This window comes from Schistocerca nitens, chromosome 2 (genome assembly GCF_023898315.1).
Source record: "Schistocerca nitens isolate TAMUIC-IGC-003100 chromosome 2, iqSchNite1.1, whole genome shotgun sequence".
Classification (NCBI taxonomy): Eukaryota; Metazoa; Arthropoda; class Insecta; order Orthoptera; family Acrididae; genus Schistocerca; species Schistocerca nitens.
The window spans coordinates 754,912,422-754,925,897 of record NC_064615.1 but is presented as its reverse complement, the minus strand read 5'-3'; the positions used below and the strand labels follow the sequence as shown (position 1 = coordinate 754,925,897).

At 43.1% G+C, this 13,476-nt stretch overlaps 1 protein-coding gene across 1 annotated transcript in view; it reads left to right on the top strand.

Moving 5' to 3' along the window:
* Positions 1-12,972: 12,972 nt before the first annotated feature.
* Positions 12,973-13,476, top strand: part of LOC126235307 (uncharacterized) — a 115,292-nt gene continuing 114,788 nt past the window's right edge. The window contains exon 1 of the mRNA XM_049944031.1: positions 12,973-13,041. Coding sequence (XP_049799988.1) covers positions 12,973-13,041 — 69 coding nt within the window. The remainder of the gene's footprint in view (positions 13,042-13,476) is intronic.

Below are 13,476 nucleotides of genomic sequence, written 5' to 3'. Positions count from 1 at the left end.
TTTTCTATAGTGTTTCTTCATATTGGAAGCAGTCAGAAATGAAAGACTTGAGGTTTTCTGTCTATGAAATGTGGCGTGAGGTCATAGAAACTATTATTTGCGGTTGTCCAACTGTCGTTTCCATTACGACTGTCAAATCCTTTTTAATTTTATCACATAACTGGGCATTAGAGAGTTTGATTAAATTTTTCGAATTTGTAAAATATAATTAACCGTATTTATGAGTTGTTGCATACGAAAATCGGATGGAGGTGAGACCATCACAAAAGGAAAAAAAGTCGCCATCTGATTAGGAACCAAACGACACTGGTGGGCTGGATTTAGATTTAGAACGACTCTGACTTCCTGGATGAAGAACTTCATCTGAAGTGGAATTAGGCATCGATGCGGACGGGTAGCGACGTTTTCCTTTCTTTTTTTGATCCACTTTGCTAAAATGATACCATATATCACTTGAAGGTCTTCTAGACTAAGGCGCTGTGTCTTACTTACATCATGAAGCACTGAAAAACACGTTATATGTGAAAATAAAAATACTTACTTTTATGATGTGCTTTTTAAAATAACAGAAACTTAAGCGTCAGGGGAACAGAGAGCGGAGAAACAGCGCTTGCTTGTCAGTTCCTCGTAGCTCACTTGCTCCCAAGTGAGCTGCAGCGTTTACTTACAAGCTGTGTTTTCAAACCAAGAGCAGGAATAAAAGATGAGAAAGGGTTTCCTTCAAGAAAGCAGCGTTCTAAAGAACTGAATTTCCCAGCTTCCCATTCTTTTCATAGCTGACAAAAGCTGCTCACAACGATAATGTACAGTATGACAATTATTATATTGTATTAAAAAAACACAAATTATTTACAATCTGCGGCGTGCGCGCACTTTATTCAGCATGTAAACGTCTCTACAGATATTCGGATTTAGGTTAAACATGTTCGATATGCGTGCCATCATTGACTATGATGTAACGCAGACGAATAGCGAAGTTCTGCACCACCCGCTGAAGTGTCGGAACATCGATGCTGTCGATGACCTCCTGAATGACTATTTTCAGCTCAGCAATGGTTTTTTTTTTGTTATTGCTGTACACCTTGTTTTCAATATATCCCCCCGAAAAGGAGTTGCATGTATTCAGATTCGGAGAATACGACAGCTAATAGAGGCCCATGTCAGTACCCCAGAGACAGAATGCGTTCCCCGAAGTGCTCCTCCAGGACATCAAACGCTCTCCTGCTCGATTGGGTCAAGATCCGTCTTACATGAACCACATCTTGTCGTAATCAAGGTCACTTTGTATAACCGAAAAGAAATCATCTTCCAAAACCTTCACGTACCGCTCGATTGTCATCGTGCCATCAAGGAATACCGCACCGATTATTCTGTGGCTGGACGTTGCACACCACACAGTCACTCGTTGAGGGTGAAGAGACTTCCCGATCGTGAAATGCAGGTTCTCAGCCCCACAAATGCGCCAATTTTGCTTATTGAGGTACCCACCCAAATGAAAGGATCTTCGTCACTAAACCGAACCATACATACATATACAAACTCCCATCATGCCCCGCGGCCAACCGTGCAGTATGAACGTCCTATCGCAAGACAGTTCAGAAGTTATGACGATTTCATTTCATGTAGTTCAATAATTGTCACACTGTACGTACACACATACACACTGTCTACAACGTATTTTCTGCAACTTCGAAGATGATTCTTACTGTAATGGTGTATACCATGTGATTATTTCAGCATGTTACATGGTATGCTGTTAGAGCAGTCTGCCCAAGAACCTTCATTCTTCTCAGTTACATCACTGGAGAGACATTTCAGACATGAAGCACTATCACGCCTTTGTCACAAATCACCAGTCGTTTGCTACATAGAGGGATCTTAGTCACCGAATCAGCTTACGAGCGGATCACTTATTTTTCTTGTAGACATGTTGGTATGTGGCTTACCATGCCGAGCTTCGACCTGTAGCTTTTCGACACACTTACTATCCCATCACATAGGACTGTCAGATAATATTCTCTGTAAAATCGAAACAGGAAGGCATTTCATATCAAGTATACAATGGAAAACTGAGATCTGGCAACGAAATATATTCGTTTTAGGTCAAAAATGCACCCATTTCTCCACATACACTGAGGTTACAAACGTCATAGGAGACTTCCTAATATCATGTCGGACCTCCTTTTGACAGGCGTAGTGCTGCGACTCGTCGTGGCATGGACTCAGTAAGTCGTTGGAAGCCCCATATAGACCCATGCTGCGTCTATAACCATCCGTAATTGCCGGTGCACGGTTTTGTGGACGAACTGACCTCTGCATTATTACCCGCAAATGTTCGATGGGATTCATATCGGGCGATCTGTGCGGCCAAATCTTTCCCTTTAAATGTCCAGAACGTTCTTCAAGGCAAGCGTGAACAATTGAGACCTGTCATTGTTTGCGGACAGAAAATCCAGGAATGGCTGCAGATGGTCTCCAAGTAACCGAGCTTAACCATTTCCCGTCAATGATTGGTTCAGTTGAACCAGAGGACTCCATGTAAACACAGCCCTTACTGGTATGGACACGCCAACGGCTTGCTCATTGCCATGTTGACAACTAAGGTCCATGGCTTCGTGGGCTCTGCGCCACAATCTAACTCTACCATCAGCTCTTAGCAACTGAGATCGGGTCTCATCTGACCAGACCATAGTTTTCCAGTTGTCTAGGGTCCACTGATATAGTTAAGGGCCCAGGCTATGTCTGGCACTACAGGCTATGTCGTGGTTTTAGTAATGGCACTCCCGTCAGTTGTCTGCTGACATAAACAATTAACGCCAAATTCGCTGCACTGTCCTGAAGTATACATTTGTCATACGTCCGGTATTCCTTTCTGCCGTTATTACATGCAGTGTTGCTTGTCTGTTAGTACTGACAAAGTTTATCCAAACCCCGCTGCTCTCGGCCATTAAGTGAAGGCCGTCGGCCACAACATTGTCCGTGCACAGAGATAATGCTTGAAATTTGGTATCCTTGGCAATCTCTTGATACAGTGGGTCTCGGAATGTTGAATTCCCTAACGATTTGGAATTTCCCGTACGTCTAACTCCGATTACCATACCGCGTTCAAATCTGTTAATTCCCGTCGTGCGGCCATAATAATGTCGGAAAAACTTTCCACATGTATCACCTGAGTGCAAATGACAGCTCTGCCTGCGGACCGCGCTTTTATACTTTGTGCACGCAACATACCGGCACTGTATGTGTAGATACCAATACCCGACGGCTTTCGTCGCCTCAGTGTCGTCTCCATTAGTTTTCTGCACGTTGTCCAACATTCTTCGGGTGGGTTTATTTCACCCTTGATGAACTGATACTGGACAACTAGAGAAACACTCTGATGAGAAAAAACATTATGACCACTGACCTTCGTAATATTGAATACTAAATGCTGGTGTTGTGGATACGTGATGCGGCAAGCTAGTTATAATAAGCAGACCTGAAACGGATGGGCAGCAAAAGGGAAAATATTCTGATATCAGTTACTTTGACAAGGGGCTAAATATTATGGCCCAGCATCTGAGAACGAGAGCCTTAGAAGCGGCGAAGCTGGTCGGCTGTTCTCGTGCTGCTGCGGTTACAATCAGTGGAAAATACTTCAAGGGCGGTGGAGTCGTACGTATTCGACAAAGTTTGGAACGTCCTCGCCTCCATTTTGCCTGAGGCTCTATTTTTTCACGTTGACCACACACTGGAGACACAAACGTATTCAAAATTCGTTTTTTTCGCCTTACTTGCGTAGTGTCTCAACTTCGAACCATTTCATAATACTAAAGAATACATGACTCACAAACATAAATGTTTATTTCAGCGTTAATAACACGTTTGTTCTTTGAGCCGACAATATAAGGAATAACCAGTGAATTTGTATCTTATTTCGAGTCCTAGTAAGTTACTATAATGAGATGACAAAAGTCACGGGATATCTCCTAATATTGTGTTGGACCTCCTTTTGCCCGGCATACTGTAACGACTCGTCGTGACATGGTCGTTAGAAGCTGCTGCAGAAATGTTGAGCCATGCTGCCTCTATAACCGTCCATAATAACGAATGTGCTGCCAGTGCAGGATTTAGTGCACGAACTTACCTCTCGATTATATCCCTCAAATGTTCGACATGATTAATGTCGGGTGATCAGGGTGGCCAAACCATTCCCTCGAATTCACCAGAATGTTCTTCAAACCAAACACGAGCAGTTGTCACCCGGTAACTTGTTGCATTGTCATCCATAAAAATTCCATCGTTGTTTGGGCACATGAAGTCCATGAACGGCTGCAAATGGTCTCTAAGTAGCCAAACATTACTATTTCCAGTCAATTATCGGTCCTGTTGAACCAGAGAAACCAGTCCTCTCCATTTAAACACAGTCCACAACACTATGAAGTGACCAACAGCTTGAACAGTGATAACTTGGTTCCATGGCTTCGTGGGGTCTGCTCCACACTCTAACCTTATCATCAGTTCTTACCAACTGAAATCGGGACTTATCTGACCAGCCCACGGTTTTACAGTTCTGTAGGGTCCAGTCGATATGGTCGCGAGCCCACTGCAGGTGATGTCGTGCTGTTAGAAAAGACAGTCACGTCGCTTATCTGCCCATTAACACCAAATTTCGCCGCACTGTCAAAAGGATACGTTTGTCGCACGTCCCATATTCCTATCTGTTGGTGTCGCATTGCGCTCAAAGTGGGTGCGATCAGGCTCAGCCGCCGTTGCTGGACAACGATGTTCTTAGAGAAACGTTGAATCGTCCGGAGATTGTCAGCAGTGTCAAATATCATCAATGTCGTCAACATATTGCTCATCGCACTGCGAACTGTCGTCTAGACCGCGAAGTTGGTAGATATAAATGCTCAAATGTATTTTCGTGTCGATTCCGAGCGGCGGTGTATCTGAAATGTTTCTCTCGCTCACTCACAAGGAAACCACATGATTTAAACTCTTGGTGTCTTGTTTCGGACCTCCATCGCAGAGGTGTCGAAAGAAGGGTCGAAATTTGGGTAGAGAGGCTGTGACGCCTTTTTCATCATTCCATGCATTCACGGTGCGCTTAGACAGAATTTTAGTAAAATGTGCTACCAGTGTGACATTATTACAAGTCACATAAACTCATGAACTATGGCTTTTTTCGCATGTGTAGATTCCTTGCTGTTTGAAGCATCTCCGTGCCCGAGGATGACGCCACAGGGCGCCATGCTTCAGCACCATTACAAAGGAAGGATGTGAGCACCTTTGAACCAAATTTAAAACTTCTACATTGCAGTGGGAGACAATTACAGGGTTCATAAAACGTAACCCTTATAATTTTGTAGTGTGCATTTACTGTTTATATTCATGTAACCTTAACGACGTAGCAGAGATGCCATTCCTTAACAGTTGAGATGTTGATGTAAAAGACCTAGATACAATATCTGTAGAACCATTAACATCACCTAAAGTGTCACTCAACAGACATGATTGTTCTCCATCTTTGTGAAGTACTCATTTGTTGCATATTGTGTACTGATCACGTATTCTTAATCTGAGTTATTGGGCTGCTTCCTCTAGTGTTGGGGCATTACTTAAGTTCGATATCGCATAACATCGTCGAGCATAGCTGACGAAAAGTTTCCTTTGCTGTGGATAGGCGCCGAGATATCTTGAGGTCCTTGGAACGGTTACTACCACACCTACTGTAATTACACAACCCACTGCAACTACACACAAATATAAATGGCCACAAAGAAGCAAATCATTTTCTCTTTTGAAATGATCTGCTTATGTTATTTGGAATTACGGTGAAAAATACGCCTGCAGAGAGTGCTTCTGTATTACCTTACAAGTTGAAATCGTTTCCAGCAGGCAAGCAGAACTACCAGCGCGGAAGATGCGAGTGGATACGTTACCAACATGTTCTCTTAGTGGGAGAGGATCCTGCGACACACGCGCTGCAGAAAATTTCACGCATGACAAATTACAGTACGTTGCAAGGTAACTGCTACTTCCGTTCCAGTGCATTGGGTGGAAAAGTGTTGCAGTTTTATGAAACTCTTTGGTACGGAACCTGTTAGATTCGCACTTCTCTTTTTAGCACAATATCGGTGGCGTTTAAGGTAACTTTTCACCTAATTTCGAAGCAAGTGACAACCGACTCCTTAATGGATGCAAAAATATAGTAGTGAGCGAGTTAATAAAAATTTTACTATTTTTGAAAATTTATAACCTGCCACTAACATTTATGAAGTTACACTTATTTTAAAAAAAGAAGCTTTGACAGCGTTAAAGAGATAAAAATTTTCCTTCTGCTACTCTGTGTAGTGATTCAAGCTTATTTGTTACGAAGATGATATAATTATGGTCAAAGAAACCTTACCGTATTACCTTTCCTTTACGTTTCTGCGCTCTGATTTTCATAACTTAATTCCACTCTGTGTCTATTCTTTCTTGACTATAAAGCTTTAATAGAGTGGTCTCTCCTTGCCTTCTGCACTGCCCTGTTCACTGTCAACGAGGAATTGCCCGCTTTTGCAGTCGGTCTCGAACTGCCTACACAATAAATTATGCTAACCTCATCAACAGAAAACCTGAAAAACGGAAAGTAACAGAGAATTTAAAATAGCAAAACGGAACCTAAGAACATTACTAAAAGCTGGAAGAACTAAAGGAAATCATGAAACACGCTGAATAGCACGGTATTGGAATCACGATATAACGGTGTATCTGACTTCGTACCAAACTGATTTCATTACTTTGATGCGACAGAAAAGCCAGGAAAAGCCTGTGTAGCGAGTGTTCTAAGAGACAAATGAAAGAATTCAGTAGTTAATATCTACCACCTTAACGATCGAACATTTTTGATGTAAATCGATGGTTGTTCAGTTGATCAGCCCGTAGTGCAAGCTTACTAACGACGATCAGCGAACGTAAATACAGATCCAAGGTGGTCAAAATAAAAGTGGTCAGGAAAAAATTATTTCCAGACTGACACAGGATTGACCCTTGTTAATAAACAACACAGAAGATGATGGAACTGACCACCGTTGACATCGAAGTAGGGCTGTGGTCGATTTATCAAACTGTGAAGCAATCCTAACACGCCAACCTGAAAGATTGCAGCAATATGTTTTCTGCGTTCTGCTTTTGATCTTCTAATAAAAACTCAAGTCCATCAGAACAGGCATCCGAAGGCCCAAAGATACCGACCCACCGCCGTGTCATCATCAAGCAGTAGGAGACGCTGCATACGGGTGTGGATGTGCATGTGGTCAACCGTTTCACGTTGTCTTTGCCGAAATCGCAATTTCTCAATCAGGTAGCTCCTCAATTGACCAGACAACGGCTGAGTGCACTCCACTTGCTGACAGCGTTCACCAGACCTGGACGGCCACCAATCTAAGTGCTAACCGAGCCCGACAACGCTTAATTTGTGTGATGTCACGGCTTCCAGAGTTATCACTGCCGCAAGGCCGTTGATAGCTTTTCTAGTTATAGAGAATTGTATGAGTATACCTGCCCCTTCAATTTAGCCCAAAGTAAAAATCATAGGAAGAGAGATCGATTATACTCTCCCCCGACGAACGTCTCACGCGCTTGTGACGAGCCTGTCAAGGCGCTGTGTCCTGCTGTTCCGTGTTGCTGAAAATATCCAAACAGTTGTTCATTTTCTGTGAACTGATCCACATATGGATTAAACAGTTTCTGGATGTTAATGGTGTTGGGACAGCAACCAGCCACAAATTTACTTTCAGATCCTTTATTCAAAGGGTGCCACTACCGGTTTCGAATCGTCGTGATTCATCGTCAGACGGTTTACACGCTTTCTTTACGACATGTGGTGTGTTTTTTACAGGTTAATTGTCCTAAAATATAAATAACACATAATTATAAACACGCCACACACAGATGGTTGCGTACAGATTTTCGTTTGGAAAGGACCATACATATAAACTTTATAATTAATGCAACAATATAAAAAAATCAATGTCTCTGTACTAGTGTAAAAGGCATTACAGTGGCGTAAATGAATATATGGCCCTTTCCGAACATTAGACATCATCGTCAAATGCTATGATATGTCACAGCATCTTTGATACTCATATGTTTGTAAGCTCTTTGTATGTATCAAAATATGTAGTGCGTGATAGAAATCTTCTCAGTGACAAATCTAAAGTGTTCAGTGAGAAAAATTTACGTGTGCAACAATAAGAATGCAGTGGGAATGTCTTCTCATCTGCTGGACGAATGTTATGAAAACAAACACTCCAAACCGACGTTTCACGTAAGTCGCATGGAACTAAAATCTGTAACGCAACCATCTGTGTGTGGCGTGTTTATAATTATGTGTTATTTATATTTTAGGACAATTAACCTGTAAAAAACACACCACATGTCGTAAAGAAAGCGAGTAAACCGTCTGAGGATGAATCACAACGATTCGAAACCGGTAACGGCACCCTTTCAATAAAGGATCTGAAAGTAAATTTGTGGCTGGTTGCTGTCCCAACACCATCAACATTTGTCTTCAGACAACAGCCACGGTCTCCATCATGTCATGATATGACAAAATTGCATCACGTTTCTGGATGCACCCGCTGCGGTCGCAGGTTCGAATCCTGCCTCGGGCAGGGATGTGTGTGATGTCCTTAGGTTAGTTAGGTTTAAGTAGTTCTAAGTTCTAGGGGACTGATGACCTCAGAAGTTAAGTGCCATAGTGCTCAGAGCCATTTGAACCATTTTTTTTCTGGATGCACCGATTAGCAGTAACAGTATGGTGAAAGAATCGTGTTATGATGCGGACACCAGACATTGCACGCCGAACACCAGTCTTGAGACTATGCAACGGCTTGTCAGAGTACTGATGGAGATTTTCTGATGCATAATCGCGTATACCCTGACTTGCCGGACCAAGTCTCATCTGAAAAAATTATAAACTAAGATCCAAAACCACTTCACCCAGGAACGACTGGTAGATATCAAAATGTGAAACTTTTTATGGACTTCGTTAGGTCAAGCACAACAGTATATTGTTAAGGATAAAGATGCTGATTCTTTTGGATCATGTTTCGATACGTCGATCTCTTAATCCCCCTTGCACTCATAAACGACACTGAGATGTCGTCGGACTTTGTTTCAGGCTTTTCTTCTCTCTGAGATTTTCTTCTTTCTGAGATTCGAACTCTTTTCGCCTAGTGCTACTAAGTTTTGCATTGCGGACTTTGCAGGTTTTAAGCTCTTGCGCAAATGCTTCCGCACAGTTTTGTACGAACTGTGCTTAGCATAACATTCGACAATAAACTTGCGCTGTTTTATCGAGAACACCATTTTGTGTTGCATCGAGCTGGTAACTAAACACGACTGCTTCACTCACTCACTCAAACGAAATGACGCAGCGATGTACTAGAGATAGAACATGCAGGAGATTCGCAGTGTAGACACGTGACAGCAACTGACTGCTGCTTGTAAATCGCGGTTCCCAGCGTTTAGTGTGATGTTTTCCTGATAATGTTGTTGTTGTTGTGGTCTCCAGTCCAGAGACTGGTTTGATGCAGCTCTCCATGCTACTCTATCCTGTGCAGGCTTCTTCATCTCCCAGTACCTACTGCAACTACGTCCTTCTGAATCTGTTTAGTGTATTCATCTCTTGGTCTCCCTCTACGATTTTTACCCTCCACGCTGCCCTCCAATACTAAATTGGTGATTCCTTGATGCCTCAGAATATACCCTACCAACCGATCCCTTCTTCTAGTCAAGTTGTGCCACAAATTTCTCTGCTCTCCAATCCTATTCAATACTTCCTCATTAGTCATGTGACTACTCATCTAATATTCAGCATTCTTCTGTAGCACCATATTTCGAAAGCTTCTATTCTCTTCTTGTGTAAACTATTTATCGTCCATGTTTCACTTCCGTACATGGCTACACTCCATGCAAATACTTCCAGAAACGACTTCCTGACACATAAATCTATACTCGATGTTAACAAATTTCTCTTCTTCAGAAATGCTTTCCTTGTTATTGCCAGTCTACATTTTATATGCTCTCTACTTCGACCATCATCAGTTCTTTTGCTCCCCAAATAGAAAAACTCATTTACTACTTTAAGCGTCACGTTTCCTAATGTAATTCCCTCAGCATCACCCGATTTAATTCGACTACATTCCATTATTCTCGTTTTGCTTTTGTTGATGTTCATCTTATACCCTCCTTTCAAGACACTGTCCATTCCGTTCAGCTGCTCTTCCAGGTCCTTTGCTGTCTCTGACAGAATTACAATGTCATCGGCGAACCTCAAACAGTTTATTTATTCCCATGGATTTAAATTCCTATTCCGAATTTTTCTTTTGTTTCGTTTACTGCTTGCTCAGCATACAGATTGAATAACATCGGGGAGAGGCTACAACCCTGTCTCACTCCCTTCCCAATCACTGCTTCCCTTTCATGCCCCTGCCATCTGGTTTCTGTGCAAATTTGAGAGTCAGTCTGGTAATTATTTTCCTGACCGGTTCCATTTTGCCCAATCCACTCCTATGGTCAGACAGTGGAAATTTCTGGAACAACAACAAAAATGATAGTTGGGGACTTCTCGCCTGCTAACTGAATAAGGATGTTAACTTTGTATTAAGAAACATCCACAGCAGACTCGAAAGGGTGATACATTTTACGAATTAGGAGCACTTTATTCAAATACTTTTCGAAAGATCAAGGAGAAAACGCTAGATACGAAATATATCTACGAGAGCGTGCACAAAAGTAATGCTTCAAAGTTTTTATTCTCTTCTCAATGTCTGTTGGGGTGTTACATGTCATACGTATTACTTGGTCGAATTTCCCGCTTCACTGACGCAAGTTCCAGCCTTCTGCCAATAGCGTCTAACACGACTATGTGTAACGTAATTATGTCGTTGCATGAGAAACTGCTTGCTGTAATCGAGTTTCTTTGAAGTCTTCGTCGGAACAAGGCGCACCCTCCCCTGCAGCACTACAGTGTCAGGCCGCACATGAGCGCTGCGACATCTGCAACAGTCTGACGCCTTGCGTTCGCTGCCATCAGTCATTCTTCATAGAGTCCCGACTTGGCCGCATCCGATTTTCATTTGTCTCCAAAACCTGAAGAACTTTATTTGGATAGTGATGAAGCGGTGCAAACAGCGGACAGGTTGTGGCTCCTTCAACAGTGTTAAACGTTCCACAGACAGGTATCAACAAACTGGTCTCTCGTTGATAGTAATGTGTTCGTCGCTAGGATGACTATGTTGAGAAATACACTACTGCCCATTAAAATTGCTACACCAAGAAGAAATGCAAATGATAATTTGGTATTCATTGGACAAATATATTATACTAGAACTGACATGTGATTATATTTTCACACAATTTGGGTGCATAGATCCTGAGAAATCAGTACCCAGAACAACCACCTGTGGCAGTAATAACGGCTTTGATACGTCTGGGCATTGAGTCAAACAGAGCTTGGATGACGTGTACAGGTACAGCTGCCCATGCAGCTTGAACACGATACCACAGTTCATCAAGAGTAGTGACTGGTGTATTGGGACGAGCCAGTTGCTCGGCCACCATTAACCAGACGTTTTCAGTTGGTGAGAGATCTGGAGAATGTGCTGGCCAGGACAGCAGTCGAACATTTTCTGTATCCAGAAAGGCCCGTACGGGACCTGCAACATGCGGTCGTTCATTATCCTGCTGAAATGTAGGGTTTTGCAGGGATCGAATGAAGGGTAGAGCCATGGGTCGTAACACATCTGAAATGTAACGTCCACTGTTCCAAGTGCCGTTAATGCGAACAAGAGGTGACCGAGACGTGTAACCAATGGCACCCCATACCATCACGCCGGGTGATACGCCAGAATGGCGATGACGAATACACGCTACCAATGTGCGTTCACCGCGATGTCGCCAAACACGGATGCGACCATCATTATGCTGTAAACAGAACCTGGATTCCTCCGTAAAAATGACGTTTTGCCATTCGTGCACCCTGCAGCCAGGTTCGTCTTTGAGTACACCATCGCAGGCGCTTCTGTCTGTGCTGCAGCGTCAAGGGTAACAGCAGCCATGGTCTCCGAGGTGATAGTCCATGCTGCTGCAAAACATCGTCGAACTATTCGTGCAGATGATTCTTGTCGTGCAAACGTCCCCATCTGTTGACTCAGGGATCGAGACGTGGCTGCACGATCCGTTACAGCCATGCGGATAAGATGCTTGTCATCTCGACTTCTAGTGATACGAGGCTGTTGGGATCCAGCACTGCTAACACTCATTGTATCTCGACCATCGCGATCAGCAGTGTCACGATACGATAAACCGCAATCGTGATAGGCTACAATCCGATCTTTATCAAAGTCGAAACCGTGATGTTACGCATTTCTCCTCCTTACACGAGGCATAACAACAACGTTTGACCAGGCAACGCCGGTCACCTGCTGTTTGTGTATGAGAAATCGGTTGGAAACTTGCCTCATGTCAGCACGTTGTAGGTGTTGCCACCGGAGCCAACCTTGCGTGAAGCGCTGAAAAGCTAATCATCTGCATATCACATCATCTTCTTCCTAACGGTTAAATGTAGCGTCTCTAGCACGTCATATTCGTGGTGTAGCAATTTTAATGGTCAGTAGTGTAAATATGGAGACATGAAGAATAAAGATTTTGAACGTTAGTGACAGTTCTTTTATTTAAAAATATTTTAAGAGTTTTCACATATAAACATCGGAAGCATTACTTCTGAGCGCGCCTTAGTTGTCCACTCACACAAAGATACAACGAAAAGGGGGCAGATATTACCTGTGAGTGTGGTTACCCTTGCCTATCAAACCTTCGGACAGATTTCAGTCACATTTAGTAACTCTGTCCAACATAGAGCGATTTGGTGGGTGACGAGGGGCGACACAGAGTTAATACATGTCACAGGCCATTAGGGAAAACAGTAACACTTGCGAGATGGGAAACTTCGAAAGGATCGACAAGACCCTTCGTAATCCACAACCTACGCCCGCAGATTTCCAATCAGTAATTCTCAGGACCCTTACCTTGTGGCTGAAAAATGTGGTCCAATGGTTAAGATACTTTAGGAACAGAACGCGGATTACACTATTGTTCGAGTTTTACGACAGGTATTTATGTCATCTTGCTAAATCATATACGGTCGATACAATGATGGTTCCGTGAACAATGCCATCCATTTTCCTACATCCTTTCAGTTGAACCAACTTCTATTTCCTATATTCATGGGTATGATTTCACAGTTGCGTTATTCTACACTCCTGGAAATGGAAAAAAGAACACATTGACACCGGTGTGTCAGACCCACCATACTTGCTCCGGACACTGCGAGAGGGCTGTACAAGCAATGATCACACGCACGGCACAGCGGACACACCAGGAACCGCGGTGTTGGCCGTCGAATGGCGCTAGCTGCGCAGCATTTGTGCACCGCCGCCGTCA